Source organism: Betta splendens, chromosome 15, assembly GCF_900634795.4.
Source record: "Betta splendens chromosome 15, fBetSpl5.4, whole genome shotgun sequence".
Classification (NCBI taxonomy): Eukaryota; Metazoa; Chordata; class Actinopteri; order Anabantiformes; family Osphronemidae; genus Betta; species Betta splendens.
This window is the reverse complement of record NC_040895.2, coordinates 7,400,212-7,423,579: the sequence shown is the minus strand read 5'-3', so window position 1 is coordinate 7,423,579 and position 23,368 is coordinate 7,400,212. Positions and strand designations below refer to the sequence as shown.

The 23,368-nt window shown below is 42.3% G+C and overlaps 2 protein-coding genes across 8 annotated transcripts in view; both read left to right on the top strand.

Moving 5' to 3' along the window:
- Positions 1-663: 663 nt before the first annotated feature.
- klc1b (kinesin light chain 1b) lies at positions 664-18,644 on the top strand. 7 transcript variants are annotated; one of them, XM_029174952.2, is made up of 17 exons: positions 664-793; positions 5,721-5,983; positions 6,206-6,436; positions 7,135-7,213; positions 7,453-7,681; positions 7,827-7,914; positions 8,277-8,378; positions 8,872-9,045; positions 9,400-9,499; positions 10,387-10,439; positions 10,692-10,759; positions 11,015-11,123; positions 11,265-11,273; positions 11,553-11,705; positions 17,106-17,230; positions 17,326-17,383; positions 17,522-18,644. In XM_029174952.2, exons 2-17 carry the CDS (start codon positions 5,735-5,737, stop codon positions 17,594-17,596), a joined length of 1,902 nt encoding a protein of 633 aa, XP_029030785.1. In that variant the 5' UTR covers positions 664-793; positions 5,721-5,734; the 3' UTR covers positions 17,597-18,644. The 7 variants fall into 7 exon arrangements, with proteins under 7 accessions (XP_029030785.1, XP_029030784.1, XP_029030787.1 ...); XM_029174951.2 differs by having other exon boundaries at positions 7,132-7,213; XM_029174954.2 differs by lacking the exon at positions 11,265-11,273.
- Positions 18,645-20,645: 2,001 nt separating this feature from the next.
- ptk7b (protein tyrosine kinase 7b) overlaps positions 20,646-23,368 on the top strand; it is a 48,234-nt gene continuing 45,511 nt past the window's right edge. Inside the window, exon 1 of the mRNA XM_029174949.3 lies at positions 20,646-21,217. Coding sequence (XP_029030782.1) covers positions 21,121-21,217 — 97 coding nt within the window. The 5' untranslated portion in view covers positions 20,646-21,120. The remainder of the gene's footprint in view (positions 21,218-23,368) is intronic.

The window sequence follows — 23,368 nt, the reverse complement described above, 5'->3', positions numbered from 1 at the left end:
TATAAAGCTTTCGTCCTTTATCCTCTTTATCCCAACCATCCTGCCACTCCTTCACAATATTCAGCCCATTATGTTCCACCCACCTCAGTGCCACCCTTATTGCAACCAGTAGGTGGTATCGCACATATTATGCTATATAAAACATAATAAATCATATAAATTCAAGAGATTAAATGCATCCTACAGATTAAAATACACAAGTATACACACATACATACCCGTGTCATTTTTGTCTGTTTTGGTTTTTTATTTATAGGACTGTGTTATTTTGAGTTTTAACATGAAGAACTGGAGCTACTTAGCGCCTCAGTTTAGGCACGTGCCTTGAAGTGTAATAAATTGTCAACATTACTCCAATTATTGCTTATTTTATTGTAAACAAAGATCAAGTAAAATAAAAAAAAAGGTGAAAAGTTAATTAATGTCTTTTGCTAAATTTTACAAGATAACCGCTAGATGTCGCTGTATGGTTTTGTAATTTTTATCGACAGAATTTATGAGGTATTACAGAAAACGGGTATAGTTTTAGGGTCGTTTCAAAGAAAAAAACATTATTGTATATATTTATGTTGTATATTATGGTATATCTACTAATAAATTATGTATTTATTATAAAATAATATATTTATCGTTTTCTTTTTAATCATCTAAACTTGGGTTTCTGGACACCCAGACACCAAGACATGACATCACTACACATCAACTGAGTCGCAGAGGCTGCTGGGAGAATCTTTCTGTTCCGGAGACATTTTGGATTTAAAGGGGCTGAGCTAGCCGCCAGTCCTAGTTCACGGTAAGTGTGAGATAGAATAATAATTGCTTTAGTAGTTGTTGAGCCATATATAAACGTCTATTTATCTGTAAGTGATAGGGGCCGTATATATGAAACAAAAGCTTGGCGGTTTGAGCAGAGTCAACTCTTATCAACTATGGATGGGTGATGCTAGCTCGTTAGCCGAAGCTAGTTAGCGCTTATTAGTCGCCGACGGTAGCGAGGAACATATTTAATAAGCTTTATTCAGTTCATCGAGTGTTAGTTCGTATTTCGTCTAATTCGTTTCGCAGACACAGTGGCTGTTAAAGTCTTGCTTTTATATAGGAGCTGAGTAGGTAAATGTAGAGTCGCATAATCATGGTGAACTGCGAAAGTCATAACATAAAGAAATCGAGCCGAACAAGACGCACGTCAAATAATAGAAAACAATTAGTTTGTTTTTTATGGTTGTTTGTAAGATTTAGAGAAGCGCCCGTTTTTGTTTCCAAACAGTGACGTCGTGCTAAGTCATCAACCAGAAGTTCTGATTAGAAAAAAATGCCTAGGTTTGTTTTTCCCCTCAATTTTTCTGTGTACCGCACTAGAATCGCTTATAGAGCAGCGCTTTATACACGTGTCACTTTTTAACACAGATGCGTGGACGCTCACTGGTGTCCGTTCTTACATCAGTGGCAATTGCAATCAGTGACATTTTGTCATAAGCGCAGTAGTGGTAAAATTGTCCTCCTGCAGCTGATGTCATTGGAGTGATGGATGGCTGTAGACACCCAGTGGCCTCTCCCTCCTGGACGTCCCAGGCCCTGCCACACCCTCCGTGCTCTTTGTTTCTGGCACTGATGCAGGCAGTCTGTTATATTGCTGTTTATGCAGACAAGTGATGAAGTGATCCAATAGTATGACACTGAGGCCCCTCCACAGAGGGCAGCTGTCTTGTTTGTTGTCCTACAGCCGTCTACACATCGCATACCATTTCTCAAATGCTTATCTACCGTGTGCGTGAATGCGTGCCTATGCCTTTAGCTTTCACGTAGCTGCACGATTTTGAGATCCTCATATGCAAAAGGAGAAAGAAAATCTTGATGATGATGGTTGTAACCAAAGAGGGGAAAGAACAAACCATCTGTTTAAACAGCAAATGAAGTGTGGGCCTTTCGAAGGCAAACATGACAGAGAAATTGTCCAGATTTCCACTGACAAGATGACAAATAAGTTGTTTCCTGTCTATAAAGCAGATTGCTTTTCTTTTAGACCTGGGCTATGTTATTATAAAGCAGAGGCGTCTTTTGCGTTCATATTGGCAGTTAGGGAGCAGGTGCTGTGTTGGAAGCAGTATAGTCTGACCTTTGGTCCCAGCTCAAAGTTGAGTCATCTAACTTGTTCATAAGATTCACTCCCTGCTCCATAAATATCACACCGAATCTAGTAAAATGCAGGTGCTTTGCATATTTCACCACTTCTGTATTTGCATTTGCTACTGTTTTGTATACACAAAGGTATTTGACCTTGTTGGTTCATCATGTTATCAGTAGCCAGACACTTCCCATTTTACTTCTCTTAGAAATTAGCTCTTGAACATCACCAGATTGTCTTTCTGTCCATATGAATCACCCGAGTGTAAATGATTTGGCTTTAGAGATTCAAGTTCTTGGAGGAATAATGAGAATGCAGGACCTGGAGCTATATGCAAATCAATGTGAGGTTTTAATATGTTGTTTCAGTCTTAGTGACATGTGAGACTCCTTTTGTTTCTGTAGCACAGAGCCTTTTCCATTGTGTCTTATTGGGACTATTCTTTTGTGTCTGAGTATAGAGTAGTAGAGTTTATCCCCCTTTCTAACCCGTTTTTCCACACACTCGTCTATGGGTGTGGTTGTTTGTTGATGTGCAGCATGAGCTGACATTGGTTGCTACAGTACAACGCTCACCATCATCCTGCAAGCATCCTCCTCTTCCCAGCATCAGTGCTCATTACTGTCTTGTTCCATCATCATTTAAATCCTTTCACGCTAAAAGTTTCTGGATAAACTGCATTTTTATGACGCAGTTTATCGTCACACAGTGCTACTGCTGGAATAGGAATCAGTATTACATTACCTTTTTTTTTTCTTCAGCTCTGATCTGCCAGGTTAGTTTTTGAGTCAAGGAAGCTTTATCAGCTGCAGACATGCAGTCAGCAGCTGTAATAAATGGCTTGAATTTAGTAGTTATATAGTGCTTTCAGTAGGTGATGTAATTATCCTGTTAAGACGGGCGTATACTGTATATTGTTTTTCATATTTAGTCAGTTGTTGCCTACTGTTGGTTTTTGTCCCTAGGAGACACGCCTTTTTGTTTAGAAGTTATTTTTTATATATAATGATAATATTTCTGTTAATAGCGTCCTCTGATGGTTTAATTTGCATCCTAATTGTGATTGTAGATTTTCTCAAATGTGATCACCCAAAGCTATTGTTGAAGTTTCATGTTGTGTCCTTGGTGAGCATAAAAAATGTGGCACAGCAAGTACTTCTGGGCTGAAGAGTCAATAGGAAAAGGTTTCTGAGTTGTAAGAAGTGAGGCATTGTTTTGTGTTGCTAACCACTAACTCACTGCTCCTGAACCTTGAGTAATATTTAATCCTGATCATGAGACCAATTGGAGTAAATCCCAGATACACTCTCAGCTGTAAAATCTAAGTTGAAACTTGTAAAAAGAGATGCACGTTTGTACATGTCCCCTAAGCACAGTGACAGATCTTAGTGAGTATATGTGGTAATGTCCTTGACTCATGGCTCTGCTTGTGTCATTACTGTGTCTGTTGGTTGTGTTTGTTAGTGTGATATAATGTTATCAGAATGTGACGTGATATTTATGAATGGAGAGAAAAATAAATGTTAAAGATTAATTCAAGGGCAATGAAGAAATCAGCAGGCCTGTTGGACTTTATCTCATGTCTTTAAACCCTTGGAAAAAATTAACTCCAGCAGTTTGAAGGAAGAAAGAGTCCTTCATTGTGTTTGTGTATTTTATCCATTCAAAGCTGCTTGTTCCTTCTCTGACTGAGATGCCAAAGCGTTTTGCTTCTGTGGCTGCTGTGCGTTCCCAGCTAGTCAGTCCTTTGATTCACATACAGCAGGACTCAAAGTAACAGCTGAGGAAAAGATGTCGTCTCTAATTATGCTTGATCATCAGAGGAGAAAGGAGTTTTTGAAAACCTGGGCTGTTGTCTGCTTTTTTTTATTTTTTTGCTTTTCTTTCCATTTAGCTCTGTACAATACCTTTCATTACATTTTGCAGTTAATTTGACTTAATGGATTCATAACCTTGAGGGTTTTAAAGATCATTACTGTATCCTCTCATTGAACCCAGAGTGCCAGCTCCATTAAGTCGTCCGCTGTCACTAGCTGACAGACGAAAGCCACTGCTGGTTGCATTAACACTGCATGCGGTGACTTCATCACCTTCGCTGCTGCTTTTTCCTCATCTCGAGGAGCCACTTTATTAGTGTAATTCATTGTTTTTAATGAAAGCTCTATGTTTTATCAACAATTTGTCAAGAGTTTTGTAAATAGCGTTCTCTGCCATCGCTGTGATGTGGTGTGACAGCACCACTTCATAAAATAGACATGATAACTAGTTAGGTTATTGTCAACAAAAATAAAAGTTTCTGTCTTCTGTCTGAGCCTCTAAAGTACATGCTTCTGTGTTTTCTAGCATAGAAAGCAATGAACAATATCGATACATAAACAACATCTGTAGCCTAGATGGATAAAACCAACATACTCAGATAAAACATCTTGGTCTCTGGTGTGATTAGCATATTTATGTTTTTCTTCCATGTCACAGACAGATCAGTTAGTCACCCTCACTGAATAAAAGTCTATACATAGATTGTATGTCTACAGTAAGCTGTGAGCTAGTGGCTATTGTCCTTTCAGTGCCCAGCTTTAATATTTACTTAAATGCAAACAGAAAAACAAGCAGTTGATCACTAATGGTATCGTCCACATTTGTAGGTCACTTTATTCTTGTTCCTTTGATCAGCAACGGTCGCTGCTCAAATGGACTCAATTTGAAGGGCAGGCTTGTTTCTCTGCAGTGATATTTGCATGATGTGGTTCAGTGACTCACTGGTTCTCTTCAGATAGCTTGGGTGAAAACGCACACATTCCATTTGAACATCAAAGCTGGCATGTCTTCAGAACGGGGTATTAGTGACAGTATTTTTCTAAGTTGACCAGGTGTGAGCTGTGTGACTAAGGGCTTTTATTTCATGCCGTCTTCTCCCTGATTCCCCAACCAGTCAAGCAGCCAGTTAGGCTGCTGAATGTCTAAATTGTTGGCAGCAGAAGGCACCACACAGCAGCATCTGTGTCCCCTCTGTTACCACCCAACAAGAGCTTAATATAGGTCTCAATAAAGACCTTTGTTTACCAGAATAATCAGTCTCTCTAGCTTCAGTGTTTCAATTTAATGGCATTGGTAACTTGTATGTGGCTACTTAACGCAACAAAGTTGGAGCACCGTGGTTCTAGTTAATGTTTTAACTGGACCAAATTCTAAACATCAGATTTAACAGATGCAATGAAAATTATGCAAATGTAACCAAACTGTGCACATAAATTTAGTCACATTTTCCACTGTGGTGCTGCAGTGAATTTGTTAAGCAATAAAAAATGATGTGGTTTCTGTTTCGATCCATGGCTTGGACTTAACTCAGATGATGGTTAACTTTCAGCGATAATAATTGGCTTCTTTCATGTTTCTCCAGCCGAGGGAAAACTTGGATGTTTATTGTTTTAACGATAATTTGATGCTGAAGAAAAGTGAAGGCAACAAATCAGCATTTGCAGTTCAGTTGAACAAGCCTGGCTGCATGTTTAAAAGTGCCTTTAAAATGGCAGCTGGTCCAATAGGCAGACCTGTTCTAACGTCCATTTTCTTTTTCTTTTAATCATATTTTTAGGTTTAACTGAGAAGATGTCCACCATGGTGTATCCACGAGAAGAGAAGCTTGAAAAGCTTTCGCAGGAGGAGATCATCTCTAACACAAAGCTGGTGATTCAGGGCCTCGAGGCCCTGAAAAACGAACACAACTCTATCCTTCACAGCCTCCTGGAGACCATCAAGTGCCTAAAGAAGGATGAAGAGGCCAATCTGGTGCATGAGAAGTCCAACCTTCTCCGCAAGTCGGTGGAGATGATCGAACTGGGCCTGGGGGAAGCACAGGTAAGGCAAGCTGAACAACCTAATTGGTCTATCCTGAAGTGGGCTAAGGTTTTTAATAATATCAGTCTGTCTGTCTTTTACTGTGGCTGTTTTGCTTCCTCATTCTATACTCAGCTTGTGTGGTGATCATGATTCATTCACAATCGACTCCAGCTCTGTGCTTTCCTGCAACAGCTCGCCTTTGCTGATCCTCTGTGCTCTTGAATGCTGTCTCTGTCCCAGGTGATGATGGCCTTGTCCAACCACCTGAATGCGGTGGAGTCAGAAAAGCAGAAGCTGCGTGCACAGGTGAGGAGGCTCTGCCAGGAAAACCAGTGGCTCCGGGATGAGCTAGCCAACACCCAACAGAAGCTACAGAAAAGTGAGCAGAGTGTGGCCCAGCTGGAGGAGGAGAAGAAACACCTGGAGTTCATGAACCAGCTCAAAAAATATGACGAGGATGTCTCACCCACTGTAAGTATTGTATACTTAAAGTATGTTTCTTATAGGGACTGAGGCACCAATTACAAATGCATCTACATATAGTATTGCTGGCTAAATTAATAAATTTTGGTTTAACTGTCCTCAATATAAGATAAGATTTGGTTAAAACCATTCTTTTTAACACTGATAACCTGCCTTGATTATTCATGTTTCCAAATGAAACTGTTCTTATCATGTGCAACGTGGGGCAAAAATGTACCAATAGAATTTTACAAATGCAGAGTAAAAGGTATAAAAGTAGGGTCTTTCTTTTTTTAATTAATGTTACCTTATCACAAATATTCCATGAGGCTTTAAATACATTCACAATACATTAGTGACAATAAGATCCACGTGGTTCCAGGAATGAGCCTGATCAGGTCCTCGTTGATCTGTTCATGAGGATGAATCACTCCACATTATGACCCGATTATTAGTCACTAAAAAGACTAACTGCTTGACTCAGCAGGAACCCAATCCAGGTTTACTATAAGCCATTTTTGTTTTTTGGACCATTCATTTATCAGGCTGTTGTTCTAATACTTTTAAATGCTTTTAAACTGATCCTTTTGCTTCTGATTCTCGTGTTGCTCCTGTTTGTAATTGCATCCAGTTCCTTGCAATTGAATCCTGAATTGTTGTTCATATTGGGAGGTCTGACAGGTTGGTTTGTTTTATCCCCTCAGCAGGAAGAGAAGGACAAGGAAACACAGAAGGACTCACTGGATGACCTCTTCCCCAATGATGAAGAGGAGCATGGACAAGGGAGTAAGAATGATGATATACAGCATCGCAATAAGGCATTGCGAGATAATAGCACTTAACACTTATTTCAATACTACAGTAGTAAAAGTAGTCCAGAATGCTGTTGTGTTATGCAATTGCACGCTAACCTCATTATCCCTATAATTAAATTATTCCACCACAGTGTTGCGTTTATGCACATGTAATTGAGGTCAATTGGGTCAGGCAACCAAGCTGACCTTTGCCCTCTGTGCACCCCACAGCGCAGCAGCAACATAACAGTGCGGCTGTGGCTGCCGCCCAGCAGGGAGGCTACGAGATCCCAGCCCGCCTCAGAACCCTGCACAACCTGGTGATCCAGTACGCTTCCCAGGGCAGGTACGAGGTGGCTGTTCCTCTGTGCAAGCAGGCTTTGGAGGACCTGGAGAAGACCTCTGGACATGACCACCCTGACGTGGCCACCATGCTCAACATCCTGGCTTTAGTCTATAGGTCAGAAAAGAGCCTTTATTAAAGGCTAGATGTTTACTTGTCATATTGCCCCTTTGTTCACTTCACATTATATTCATTTCTGAAGATTTAGAAGTGTTTAGGAACTTCATGTGATTATTTCTCTGGTTCTTAATCTCACACACAGGGATCAGAACAAATACAAAGAGGCCGCCCATCTGCTCAATGATGCTCTCTCCATCCGGGAGAAAACCCTGGGCAAAGATCATCCTGCTGTAAGATTCCACCATGGCAACAATATTTGTGTTTGGGCAAATCCATATTTAGAGACAGACTCTCATCATCTTGTGTTTGTTCATAATCGCTTAAAGGCGCTGTGTACTGAGAAGCAATAACTACACATTTTGCTATGTTTACTGTCCTACTCTACAGACTGTATTGATTTTTCATATGGATTTTTGTGTCTAAGGCTTGCAAAGAACTGCTCATGTCTGCTTATAGACACATGATCCAAACAAACAGAAAGGCCTGCATTTAAATTATGACAGACAATAAGAGATGGTTGTTACCTTTGGCAGTTATGTTGTGTGAATCTTTGTAAAGCAATCCTAGTCAGGATGTTTTTGTTTTTGTTTAGGTGGCTGCGACGCTGAATAACTTGGCCGTGCTGTATGGAAAGCGAGGGAAGTACAAAGAGGCTGAGCCTCTGTGTAAGAGGGCCCTGGAGATCAGAGAAAAGGTAGGCCATATCCCTAGATTGCACCAGCAGAGCAGAATACGTCTTCGCTATCAAGGCCTCATCTCAAGGCTACAACAGTGAACAATTAGCTCATTAGAATAAATTAATTAAGTGTATTGTAACACCAGATGCTATAAATAGAAAGATTGAGCCCATAATTTTCTTGAATTGTCTGTAATGTTTCCGCTGGGGGCCTGTGAGGGTGGAGAATTGGAGGGTTTAATTGAGAGTGCATATGGAAATAGATAGCAGACATTGGGGGAACAAGGCAGGAAATAGATATGTGACTGCAGAGTTCAGCAAGATGCAGTGGATCTCTTTATATGCACCCTCTATTCCGTAGCTGCTCTATCGATCACCCAGCCTTTTATTAGATCTCCTGAGTGCCTGCTTCCAGCAGAAACTACTGTCTAGTGAAGGCAGGAAGAGGAGCTGGAAAAATAGAGACACACACTGAAAGTTTAATTCAATGCCTTTGCCTGATTTCCATCAGGTCCTGGGAAAGGACCACCCAGATGTGGCCAAGCAGCTGAACAACCTGGCTCTGCTCTGTCAGAACCAGGGCAAGTATGAGGAGGTGGAGTACTATTACTGCCGCGCCCTGGAGATCTATGAGTGCAGGCTGGGCCCCGATGATCCCAATGTGGCCAAAACCAAGAACAACCTGGTGAGAGATCACTACTTTATAGGCTTTCATTTAACATCCTACAGTATATGTATACACAATTTTGGCATAGAGCTGAGTGTGAGGTAAACCCAGAGAGAGCATTTATTTATAATTAAAACCACTGGGTGTCATTGTCAGCCTGAGCTTACTCTCTGTGGGGGCATTCATCACGTAGATGGGGGCTAAATGCAGACAAAAGGGAGGGTCTGCTGTTCAGTATAATTTTTCATGATCCACAGCGTGCGGTAGAATATGCAGACATGCTTCTCCTACTCTCTCTCAGGACCACTGAGAGTCAATAGATGGGTCAATTTGCTCCAGTACTAAATGTGCTATCGCTTCTTTTTTCTTCAGGCATCGTGTTACCTCAAACAGGGGAAATACAAGGAGGCTGAGATTCTGTACAAAGAGATTTTGACTCGTGCTCATGAGAAAGAGTTTGGATCTGTTGATGGTAAGACCACGTAGTAGATATAACCAGGGTATTTGGCAGCACCTAGTTAAGTGTTACTGCTGTATGGTCAAACTCAGTTAGTAACACAATCAATGCATCCTACACTGCGTTACACTGACCCTCAAAATGTTCAAATTAGACTTTTGTTTTCACCATTGTCTCATCTTCCATCTGCTGTTTGTCTCACACCAGCGAGCAGAGTCAGTGATGGACAAATGGTTAAAAAGTGGACCATGTTCTAAACAGGATTCAATGGATTCAGAGAATTTTTCCACACACTATTTGAAGAAATAAAAGATTTATTGTCTAAAAGATGGAACCTTGCATTTTTTTTCCTTTCGGTTTAAGAAAACCTTTTTCATGGCTTCCCTCCAGAGCCTTTGATTGACTGCTTTGAAAAAGGAATGAAAGTGACTCAGTTCACTACACTGACACACACACACACACACACACACACACACACACACTTCTGAACAGTTTGTTCTTCACGTGTTAACTTTCAGTAGCACTTAGGTGTTTTAAACCTGTTGGTGAGGGACGCTGCAGCGACAATTCATTTTTCTATGGGTGCAGGGGGTTTAAAATTGTTGTATGTTAGTTCTTAGTGAAAGAACTAATAAATGAGTTGTACATCTCTCTTTTTTTAAGTTTGGTTGCTTGTATTAAAGAAATATCCAAGTTATTGTTGTGTCTAACGTGAATTGTGTCTAATTCTGTTTTGGGATTTGTTCACACTTAAAATATTCATGTTTTCATTTTCAGTATTCAGACTCCTGGTTAAAATATCTCAGGATTGTATTTTTGGCCAAAAATGGAAAAACAAGTTGAGTGTGACTAGCTGATTTCAGATTTGCTGTCTCGACCCTCTCTTGTTTCTCTTTCTGCAGCTGAGAACAAACCCATCTGGATGCATGCAGAGGAGAGAGAGGAGATGAGCAAGGTGAGGGAGGCTTGTAATAATCTTGTGTTTCTGGGGACAAGCAATAACAATCTATGTTTATTGCAAAATGCACAGCCGTAGTGTTTTTTAAAAAACAAAACAAAATGTGGTTTTGCTTATTTCACTCCTTTTAGAAATTGCAACGTTGCATCTGACATGACATTATTTAATATAAAGAAGGAAAAATAGTTCACCCACTTTGACCACTCCCCTTTTCACGCTCACTTTTTTTTAACTCTTATTTACTTCCAGGGCAAGCACAGGGACAACACTCCTTATGGGGAATATGGAGGCTGGTACAAGGCCTGCAAAGTCAACAGGTGAGTCACACACCTGTTGGCAGCATTATTAGTTTTACAGCTCACCTAAGACGCTTGTAAAAGGGAGGAAATTACTTACTAACTTTTAGTTTTACACACTGAAAAAACATAGCAGCTCTATATCTGATTAATTAATTTTGGAATGTAGCATAATCATTACTTAAAGCATTAGTCCTTGACACATTTTTGCTCCGATGCAACACTCCTTTGTTTGACCTTCGGATCAACTATGCTCTGCCTGTATTGTGTCTGCAGCCCCACAGTGAACACCACCCTGAGGAACCTCGGGGCTCTGTACCGCCGCCAGGGCAAGCTGGAGGCCGCTGAGACCCTGGAAGAGTGCGCCGTCAGGTCTCGCAAGCAGGTCAGCAGCATTTCCTGTCTGAAGTGGCCGATTCTTCCTGCAAATGCGGCAGTTTTTGTAAATTCTAGACTATGCTTCCCATGTTAGGAAAGTAAATCTCATGATATTTCTTTCCCTTTTTCTACATTGCTATGGATCCAGAGCAACACAGTAAGTGGTTTGTCTCTAACTGATCACCCCTATATCAGCTTCACCTCTCCCCCCTAACATCACTCCCATCTTAGTCATTTCAACGTTCCATTGTCCTTGTGATGTTTCAACAAAATTTGAAACTGTCAATGCGTCAAAACAAAGAAAACAAACTTTAATTCACCTTAGTTTCTCCATATAACTTTTCACTCTAACTCAAAATAAAGCTAGCTGATACTGTATGTGTGTATTGTATGCTAATAGTTTTTTTGCTTCTTTGTTTGTGTTTTTCCTCATCAGGGCATTGACCCCATCAACCAGACACGCGTGGTGGAGATTCTGAAGGACGGAGAAGGTGACCGGCGGAGGAGCAGGGACAGTCTGACCAGCGTTAAGTATGAGAGCGGCTCTGAGACTGGCGAGGAAGTGAGTATGGGCGTGGAGTGGAACGGGGTGAGTACAGATCCACTACAACATAGTTAATACGGCAAGTAGCCTCACTGGAAGAACAAGGTGGTGCTAGTAGTATCATAGAGAGTGTGGACTGGTACAGATAGCACAGAGCGATGTAGACAGTGAGTGAGTGTAGTGTGCTGACGTAGACTGCAGCAGCAGTAGCAGGAAGCTGCCTGTCAGTGCCTAAATGATCAGAGCTTTCAGGAGCCTCTGCATTGAGTTAAAACCCCACCAAAGCAAATATTAGTCATCTCTGCATGACATAATATAAGACAGATGAATATGACGCTCTTACACTAACAAAGCCCAGCTTTGCTACATCTGCGTTCCTGCATAATGATATTGAAGCATTTCTGGTTATGGATTTTTCCACCTTCACTGATCTGTCTGTACCAGTCCATCAAACCCCTTTATATACACCAAGCACCATGTGAAGCTGATTGAGTGTCTTGGCATGCTGACCCCTGGTGTTTGACAGCATTTGTGTTTTTTGTTTTTTTTAAACTACATGTTTTTTTTGTTGTTCATAGCTTGGCAGTGTTTTTTTTCTTGGCAATGCTTCTGCACTAGTGGAGTGGTAACAAAAAGGCACAAGCTCAATGTGTGGCACCTGAAATACAGAATAGATAATAAGAGCTACTAGACAGACATCCGGCCTCTATATCTAACATGTTTAATGATGAAAACAATAAACAGCAACTAAAAGGCTGATGCTCAGTGAACCCAGTGACTGGCACGTAATGGTTCCACCTGTGACTCACCCACACCAAGAATCATTAGTGCTGATGCACTGCAGGGCTTTTATTTCTACATAGCACTGCACACTTGACTTGTCATTCCTATTGTTTGTTATTTAAAACTCTTGGTGCTGAAAACATGAAAATCAGTGCGCAGCGGTGACCTGTAGCCCAAAGAGTCCCTCTGGACAGGATTAAATCAGTCAGAGGGAAGAACTGTGCCAGGAGCGATGACTAGTTTGAGCCTGTGCCTCTCCCCTCACTATAAGTGCAGCCACACCCTTCGCTGCAGCAGCCCAGTCCAGACACGCATGCAGCAAAGGCAGCCTGCTGGGCTCACCCTTAAAACTCATACTAATGCACCATGTGTGCGTTCTCACATGGTTGAGAGTGGTGTTAACCTGTCTGCTGCTTTCTAATTCCGTAACATTCAGTTGCTGTCGTGAGTTGAATGCCTTCTTGTACACGCTTCGAACGCTTAACACAGCTACTGGAAGCTGCAGTAAAATCCACTGCAGCAAATGCCACAGCATGCATATTCACCCTGTTGTGCACCTGTGTGTATGTGTGACTGCAGGTGTGTCGTCATTACTCCCACGGCAGTAGAATGAAACTCTTAAAGACTAAATAGCTGTTCAACAAATTCCATCCATCCATCCCGCTAAAAACACGCCATCATGTGTGACTTGTGTTTTAGCTACCGGGCCTGTGAAGTGCTGTCTGCTTCTGTAGATATTTGCCGATAGGTGTGATGAGCTTATAACTTTGCCTAAACACGTCTCACAGAACATCTGATAAGTGTCAAATAGAAGCAGAAGCGGGTTTACATGCTCAGAATAAGGCATTTAAATGAGGACTCGATAGGTGTCTCTTCACAGGAACTTATTTCCCTAATGTTCAACCTGTTACTGTAGAAAACAGCTGATTACAGCCTTCGGCAACTTAGTGGTTGTTCATAGGGATTAACATTGTGTGTCTCTCTTACAAATGCATGATTTGACTTGTGTATGTGTGTAACAGCTTTGTGCTCTGACTAGACATTTCAGTTTGCATGCTTTTCAGATTTCATCCCTTTGTGTGTGCACTGGCCTTGGTCTTTGATTACCTTTGCCATGACAACCAATCAGCCTTTCAGTCAAATTTCTCTTTCTCGCTCAGTGGATTGTACTCTCCCTCTTGACCTCTTCCACACGGCGCACGTGGGTGGGTTGCAGCACAGTTGCATAATTAAAAGGATAGGCAAGAGAAGCTAGTCTTTGAAGAATTAAGCTTATGTTAACATCTTTCAACAGATGCATATTTGAATTAGGGAATTTTAGACTCCTGTAATTTTATGAAAGATCATACTGTAGACAGTGTCTGTTTAAATGGTAATTCTTGTGGATGTCTCATCTGCAGTGAACAACCACTGGTTGGGTGCAGTGAGCTAAGTTTAGACTTTTTGGTACTCGGAGAGGAAAGAACAGCTGAGTCACAGGGACTGCAGCCACCAACTTACCGCATCACTGGCCTGCGTCTCGTACTGGAGTGCAGTTTCAAAAATAGCTATTTTAGCTCATGAGTTTTAGGGATCATTTCGATCATTTCTATGATCGATCCACTAGGATTTTCTCAACCTAATTCTAGCTGCAGTCATTAATACAGCCAGGTTCAGAACAGACAGTATAGTTTCTGCTGTGTAGGTGTTGAGCATAGGAAGCCCATCCCCAGAGCTCTTAATCTCACAATGTCTATTGTTTTGTCTGTTTCTCTCTCTCTCTCTCTCTCTCTTATCAGGCCTAAGCCATCAAGACTATTCCTCCATCCTTCTCTCCTTCCCCAAAACAATATCAACAGGATATGTATTGTCATTCCCTCTGGCCTTCTCTGTCCCAACACACCAACAGCTCCTCTACCAGTCCCGGTGCCGCCTCTGGCAGAGACTCAGTGCCCTCTCCTGGTTGTCGCCTCTGTCCCCTGTTCAAGTGAAAACTGCCGGGACGTTTGGTCTTTTCACCTCTGCTTTTTCGCTTTCTCTGTTCTTTCCTTTCACTAACCTAGTGTCGTCCACCATATCGGAAATCAACACTTCCACTCTTGTTCTCACATAACAAAAAAAGGTCATTGCGTATGTAACCCCTTGCTGTGAGGAATACACTTGCACATTTTTCTTCTCTCCAGCAGTCAATTGTTTTTTCCTATGCACATGTAGTAGATTGATTTGAGTAAAAGTGCTATTTATTTAGTTCAAGGCTTCATTTAAACTAAATGCTGAAAGATTCTGAGGATCAGTGTCGCCTCTGACAGCATCTTAAGCTCTAGAAGTTGTTTATTAGACTGAATATTCTACAACAAAATGATATGCCACAGTTGGTCTCAGTGTGAATTACTTGTGTATCTGTTGCCTTCAGCGGCCTCAGCTCATTTGAGTAAACGCTAACTTGAAGTTAGCTTCTAAATTGGTGCCTGTATTTAGCCATATTAGTATATTTTAGTCAGTGTTTTCAGTTTAAACTAATGCCTAAGATCAAAAGCAAAACGGTTTTACGATGGTACTGTAAAGTTGCACATGCTAATCAAGATTTTTGCAAAATCCTCTTCTTTTAATATTTGGCAACAAATAAGAAGGGAGCTTTGCCATTTTGTGTTTTTATAGATGTATTTCCTACTTATTTTAATTTTATATGACTTTGTTTACATTTATTTAACAGCTTTTTTTAATGATTTTGTGGCTGAATGTTCAGGCGGTAGTGTTTTAATGATGCCATAGTGTTACCTGTTGTGAAAGACCAGAGCGTGCAGCATCGTTTAGGCCAAAGCTGACGGCAGATTGGTCGCATCACAGCGTGCAGGGTGTTGTAACAGTGATTTATTTTTTCAACCTGCTCCTACTGGCTTCAGTGTCGTTGCTTTATTAGGGTATTTACACAAGCTCTACAATGCACAATACAATGTACACAGTAGCTCACATTTACAAAGGGAATAGGCATTAACGTTGATGCGATATCAACTGACAGACACTGATTAATAATAGATTTGAAAACAACAGACATAAACACCTAAAATTGCCTTGATCTGTTGGTTTAGGATTAGTGGAATAATTCAGTGGAGGCCTGGATTTCACTATAGGTTTAGTGTGTATTTAGTCACGGTGCCCGCTCTGGCTGTGGATACTGTATTTTGAACACAAAGCTAATTGGAGTGTCTTGCCATGCTTTTTTTTCTTAGTTATTTGCAAATAAACATTGTCACTTTGGTGAATCGTGTGTTAGACTCAAGTATAGTGAGTGTTTCCTCTGTAATTTCAGATGTTTCATTAACTGAATGTAAATGACTTAACATCTTGAAAGTTTAATTGTAGGCTGCATTTCTAGGTTGGACAAGTGCGTTCACTGTACGGCTTTTCAGTGTGCTACTTCATTCCTTCCCACGAGTACACCATACTTCTAATGCAACTGAGAAAAAATAATTATGACAATGTTGCTGTGTTAGTGGAATGCTTATTTATTGAACTATCTATTCTTGGCATATATAGTGTGCTTCAGTTTTCTCAAATGGAAAATATAAATAAATGGTGAGGTCTATAAGCACCGTAGTAAGTAGGATTGCATTATATTTACCATTCTGCATTGTGAAGATTATTGCATCAACACCTGTTGGTATTCTCAAATAAACTTTTTCATTTGTGACGTTTTGTTTGTTCTCTACATCAGATGAAGACGTCATTTTATTATCAGATTGTTTAGGTTTCAGCTCAAGGTTTTATTCACCCCCAGTTCCCCCTGCTGGTTGTAGGACAGTACTACATCCACAAAAGACCAACAATGTTCATGTAGCATTTCAACATGCAGCCCACCAAACCATACTGTTCTCTGCTCGGGTCATTCTCACCTAACTCAAACTGTAGACTAATGGATGGATGGATAAAATGATAAATTATTCGCTTTCCAATAATGTGGTGACACACAAAATAGTTAAAAGAAAGGCAATTTCATTTGTGGACTACATATGAGTACAAATAATTAAAAGACAAATTACCAATTCCTAAAATGTAATAGTTTTATTGAAAAAAATAAAGTACATATTTTTTTACCTTGGGCAGATTAAGTTTGTTATATTTAGTTATATGTTCTCTGAAGGGCAGCACATTTTGCCCACTCACCAGAAGACGTGAGCCTGAAAAGAAAGAAAAAGACACATTTAAGATAAATTATCAAGTAAAGTAACATTGACAATAATTTTCATACAGTTTTTACAAAAATCGAATCTCTCCAAATATTTGAATGTAGATAAATGAATGTTTAAATGGGGTAATATATGGCTCGCTGTCCAATACAATATAACCGTGGGGAGGATGTGACTGGTGTGGGAGGAATCCATAACTGCCTTCATGAAGAGCAAAGAGTCCAACGAGTCACAAAAGTTTTATCTGAACTAAGACAAAATTGGACCAAAGCTTAGGGATTATTCCTCTGACAAGCACTGAAATCACCTCCAGGCCACATCACACTGATGCACTAAATTGTGCTTAAAGAACTGATCAAGTTTTCACACGTGTTTTCTCTAAGTGGTTGTCTTGAATAATCTTTAAGAATATTATCATTGCTTGAAGGCCTGCTTCAGCCCAGTTCTCACAATGGGTAAGTACAGAATGGATGGGCTGATGATTCTGTGTTCGCAGGACGGCAGTGGAGCTCTCCAGCGCAGCGGCTCTCTGGGGAAGCTCAGGGATGTTTTGCGCCGCAGCAGCGAGATGCTGGTAAAGAAACTGCAGGGCAACGGGCCGCCAGAGCCTCGCAACACCAAGTAAGAACTAAAGAAATGTCCTTTGAGGAAAGAGTGAGCTTAGCATAAAAAGGAACACAACCATGTATATTAATGTAATATTCTCTGTTTAACAGCATGAAGCGAGCTGCTTCCTTGAATTACCTGAACAGAACCAGTGATGACCACTTCCAGGTGTGACACCATTTGCCTGCTGCATGTGATTAAATGGATTCATCGTGGATCCATGTTGTTGTTGTTGTTGTTAAATGTTACGTTCTAACCTGCATCATTTCTGTCTTCTGCATCGGTGGGGTTTTGTGTCACTGCCAGACTCGAGGAGGCAACAATTTCAGAGAGAGCCGGGGTCTGAGCTCCAGCACGGTGGATTTGTACACTGGAAACTGAACTGGTGGCTTTTTCTGAGCGAACCACTTCACCGACCTGAGGAAGCTTTCTTCAGCAACACTACCAGAGAGTGGCAGCCTCTCACACCCCCTTCTTCTGCCTGCCAGGATCTGACCCAAAGACATTTTCACTCGCATGCACTAATAATTTAATAAATTGTAGTTATTTTACTTTGGTCTTCCACTGAAAAACCTGATCTGATGCATTGTGCATTTGCATTTAGTTGCTGTGGTTCTGCACTTTGTCTGTTGCCATAACGTCTGTATTAGTGTGTTTCTTCTTGTGTTGTCTTTATAAGTTGTGTTCCTCCAATTTATTGTGCCATTCCTTGTATTAGTGCAGATTAAATATTTTTCTACCTGTAAAAAAACATAAAATAGGTTTGTTGGGTTAAAGTTGACTTGATTACACTGTTTAACAAATCTTTTTCTTTTATTTTCATTTTAATGGTTATACACTTTGCCTTTTGAGATTTATCTGCAATCTGGTTAAATGCCATGAGGGGACAGGGTGAAACTTTAGTTCAAAAAGTGTTCAAAATTTGGAAGGATGCTGCGTTAACCTCTACAGCTTTGTGTTTTCCATTGTGGGGAAGACACGGGTACAATCTGAGTCATGACAAACACAACCATGAACATGTTCAGTGTTTTAAATTGTATATAAGCATTACTGAGGCTGAACTAGATCACTTAATTCAAGACCGATTTCTGACTGTTCTTATAATGTTGTTTACACGGATCAGGATGTGTGATGTCTAGAGCTCTACTATGATACTATTTGCACAAGTGGGTCTGTCTCTGCCTTTGATTGCATTTTTAGTGAAATGGCTCAAAAGAACTGACATATTTTCTAGTTATTTCTTACATTTGCTGTCTCTATTTTACCAATGTTTTTCCTTTCCGCCTGTGTAATAAATGTAGAATGTGGTGAGTTCACAAATCCTAGAATATAATGTAATTAGCAGGCCTAGTGTTTGAGCTGTACGGCAGTCGTATTTGTCATAAATACAGACTGATCATGATTTAGAAATTAAAACAGTTGCTTGTCATAGTTGTGTTGTGACTAAAGATGCATCCTACTGAGCAGCTCCACATCTGTGGTGCCAGCCTACAAATATCTAAAAGTATACCTGGGCATCATGTTGGACTGGTCACTTCACACAGATAAACATAATAGAAAGACAGATGTATTTTGTTCCTTAGGCGTTGTAGGTCGTTAGACATTGACAGGAAGATGGAGAAGCAGCTGCTGTGGACCCTCGCTGAGCTGCAGGACTGAACACGGAAAATCATCATCCCTACAGCCATCAGACCTTAAAGCACCATAGCATTACTAGACAGTGCTCAGTACTTCTATCTACACCTATCTGGGGATTAATAATGTTTGTCGTCTTATGACATTTTGATATATTTAATGATTACCGGCTTTATAATCCTTTTAAGATTTTTGGTTTAAAGGTCTGGAAAATTCTTTGATGTGACCATTGAGTTAATCTGCTCCTAAACCTGCACAATGTGACAGAGTGAGAGCTTTGTGTCTGTCTGCACAAGTGTGGGAACTCTGTAAACACTGAGACCCAGCCAAGCAATGCTGTGTCTCTGAGGCTGTTCCCTCGCCGTCCTCCTGGCAGAGGTAAACCCAGGGTTTTTCTCAGCTCCCTGTTAATCCCAGTATGTCAGAGCTTTAATGTGGCGCCCCAGCAATTTAATAACTACTGAGGGCTTTGAATGAACTGATCCGGGAAGGTTTTTGTTCTTCCGAGACTCCTTTTCTCAGCCATCGTACAAACAAGCCGTGACTCAGAGTCGCAGAGCTTATTAGCGCTTCAGAACTCAGCTCCGGTGAGTAAGTGGATGTCAGATTTTCCACATAATGGTTATGTATCCTCCAAGATTTCCTCCATCTCGACAGCCCTTCTATAACATTAATTGACACTTTTTTGACCCTTTAATCCGTCTGTGTGGTTGACTGAATGCGTCTATCAGGCATCCAGGTGCCAGCTGGAAAGCAAACATGGCACCAGTCCCACACACACAGTCCTGTGCGCCTGTGGCAGCAGGGGACATCTCCTTGTACTTAGGCCGATTCACTTGCATAGAAAGAATCTATTGTGTTTGTGCCATTTATTACCTGCCAAACTCCAAAGTGTCACAGAATGTGTTAACTAGCACCGTGTGCTTTGATTCTATTATTAAGAGCATTGGGAAGCATTTCTCCAAACACAGTTTACACTGGTATATTATACGCCACAGTATAGGAACAGAAGGTGTAGTGTTAAAGTCAAAATATTCTTTATATACATTTCTACATAAATGAGTAATGTATAAAGACCTGAAACAAGAGTCGTCTAACGCGTTGTCCTCGCATTGGAAAAACGAATAGGTGCAAATAGACGTTATATGTGTATGTAGGAATGATATATTAACGCGTGATTAATACGTAGATGTAGTTGTTTCAGAATTGTTAGCATTATAAAATTAAATCAGCATCCATACAAGTGAAGGAAACAATGATCGACTTGGTCCATGGGGTCGCAGTGTTGCACTCCTCATCCCAGGTAAGGTACGGGCACCGGAAGCCGTACGGTAGGAAAACGGGAATACCTGTCAAGCGACCGGAGATGTACAGATTCAAAGAGGATGTGTCATGTTTATATTTCAAAATATATAACCTATATATATCGTATTTTCTTAAAAAACTCATCGCATGCGGCTAATTTCTGCAGTTCCTCGTTCAACTATTCTGAAATTTAAACTTCCTTATCTTACAAAAATGTAAGAAAATGTAGTTTGGTGAAATAATGCATTTTAAAAAAGTGCTAAATTGTGAAAAATCATTGCATGTGCGTAAACAATAACAAATTAACAAAACAAAATAAATCTGACTATTTGCTTACATTAATTTGTGCTACGTAAAAATGCGCGAAAGTAAATGTGTTGAAATATGGTAAATATTTGAGTTCGCTACAAAGCATAGGTTGACCATTTATTTTGAAAGTCTACACCGGAACTCGGTTGTATGATTTCGTACTACGCGACGCTGTAGTAAAAAAAATCACACTAGAGAGTGGAGGAAGCCAAGTTGGAAACACCGCGGAACTAAACTCCCACTGGAGAGAGAACGGCCAGTTCAGTGGCGCTCGGCGGCTCCGGACGCAGGCAGATGGCGGCTACACACGCCGGGCTGTAACGAACCACTGCGAGGTCAATTCGCGTCGACTCCGGCTGGAAGTTTGAACTTCACTCGGAACTTTCGGCGGCTGCTCGTCGCCCGCTCCTCGGTCGTTACGCCGCTCGTCTGGTGCCCGTGACGCCGACGGAGCCGAGCGTCCCGCCGCACATGTCCCGGTGCTGCGCTCGCTAGCGTCCACGAGCCCCGGGGACCTGCGCAGGTAACGGGCTTAGCTTACCTGTACGCACGCGGTGACGCGCCGCTCGCGCTAGCCGCTCCCCTTTCGACCCACGGCTCTCCAGCGGCCACCGGAGAACGGCACCGGGGCGCCGACGAGCACCAGCAGGTCGGTCATGGATCTACCGGGAGGAGGGAGCGGGACCCGTCGCGGGGGAAGGAGGGAGCCGCCGCCGCGTCTAACGTACGGCATCGCTATTCTCTGCCTCCAAGGTTGGTAGCGAGCTACTGTAACGTTACACTCACACACACGGACGCCTGGTTACGTTAGTTACGCACTGAAACGGAGCAACGGGAGAAACAGCGGACGGGTCGCAATTAACACTTTATGCCGACTTGCTTTTAAAAGAATGTTAAGTACATTTTATTTAGGAGAGGGGGGGCGGTGGGGGAAGGGGATCCCCTCCCCCAGTAAACCCAGTTTGGGGAGAAAAAACTACAACTGGAAGTTTGTTCGCTTTTAAAGTGGCCCAGGATTTAACGAGTGCTACGTCAAGGCTGTTCACAGTTTGACGAAACCCACGCGGAGCTCGCGCGTTTCCGATAAAGAAGTATCATTTAGGCACTAGTGCATATTTATCTGGTTATGAGATGATCACGTTTGTGATGCGCGGCAGGGAGAGGGCGGAATCCTCCGCATCGCTCGCTGGAGGCGGCCATTACGTATTCCCAGGAGTCGCCCTGTCTCTCCAACCCTCAGCACCGCGGATCAGCTATTTGCGATTATCATATTCATAAATCTGCATGCGTGTTCCAACGGCCCCTCTGAGCCGCCGCTTGGCATGCTGTTGTGGATGCCGTTCATATGACTGACTGCCCCCCCCCCTCCCCAAAGAGGAGCTAGAGGGGAATAAACACCAGGAAGATGGCCCCCCACATTGAAGCCGCCTAAAGTTCATAACCCCGGCTGCGGGGTGGGAGCCAAGGCACCAAAACTTCCTTCCTCCCCCGTGTTCCTCTCCGGCCCCAGGATCAGCCCCGCCGCTCATCGTGTCAAAGCGGAGGCGCCTTTATCTGATCTCCGCGCGAGGACGGACGCGCGGGCCCGTGTTTTCCCCCCGGCCTTCAACACAGCCGATCGTCCAAGTGGCTGAAAAATTCCTTTAGGTTGAAGCGTGTCTGCGCCCCCCCCCCCCCCCCGCCCCCACCACCGCCCCCACGGTCTCCTCGCGGTGCCCACTTTGGGATGAATGTGTCCTCTGTGCGCCGGCAGCAGGGGAGACTGAAGCCGCGGCCGGTTTGTGTTTATAAGATGCATAAATGGAGCCAGGCCAGGTAGCGCCAGGGCCCCGCGTGCTTCAGCTCACTCTAGAAACGCCTCATTTTCATTTTCATAAATGAGATCTGTTTTTTTTTTTATATGGTGGCTTTACTCCCACATGAAGCTATCCGCGTGTTCCTGAAGGGATGTTTAATTTGCGGGTTCTAGCCGGCACGGTCAAATATTTACCCAGAGTTCTGTGTTTCGGTTACAGTACGAGGGCTGTTTGTGCCGCTCAGCTCTCGATCTGGTTTCTATTTGTGGCCGCGTGCTCTGAAGCGGCTCTCGTGGATGAGAGCCACTTATGGCGTTTATGTCCATAATGTTTATGCTGCATCTCTCCCGTCTGTCTCCCCAACGCGTCCGCACTTCCTCTTCGCCTCGCGGCGCGCGGTGCCTTCTCCCTCCTTTCATTCCTCAGGCATTGATGTGAAAAGCTTGTTGGAGAGGAGCCGGGACAGATGTGAGATGTTACAGGAGCGTCTTCATCACAAGCTTTTCTCTTTGAACTCTATCCCTCGTAGCACAAACCTCATCTGCCCATCAGGTTTTCCCGTATAATCATATATTCATTCCTGTGCAGGAAAACAGTCACCGCTTTACGGTGATTTAGGGGTGAGGCCGTAAAACGTCTTAATGGAAGATCTACTAGATCCAGACTTTGGGAATCTCCTCTCCGCCTTGAACAACCCTCTTTAAATCAAAGAAGCGTAACTCGACTGCAGAAGCAGCAAACCAGCGTGGATTTTACTGGGTTTGTGTAATGGATTTGTTTTACTGTCAACAAATGGGTTGTGTTTCGCCTAGAAGGGTCCAGGAGTACAGGAAGTCGGCACTGAGCAGCCGCTCTGCCGCATTAATGAGTGATTGCGGATTACGGAATGGGCGATTCCACCGTGTCTGTTAAAAGCCGCCTGAACCCAATCCACAGGGTCTGCACAGTATTAGCTTTGGGCTTGTGGATCAGCTCGGAGCAGGTAACCCGGGCTCTTTGAGGCGGCGTGCTCACCTGCTGTTGCCTTATTCTAATCCGTTGAGTTGGTTTTTATTAACCTGCCTGTTCCTGTCGGCTGCTCGGCTGCAGGGAGAGGCCCCCGGACTCA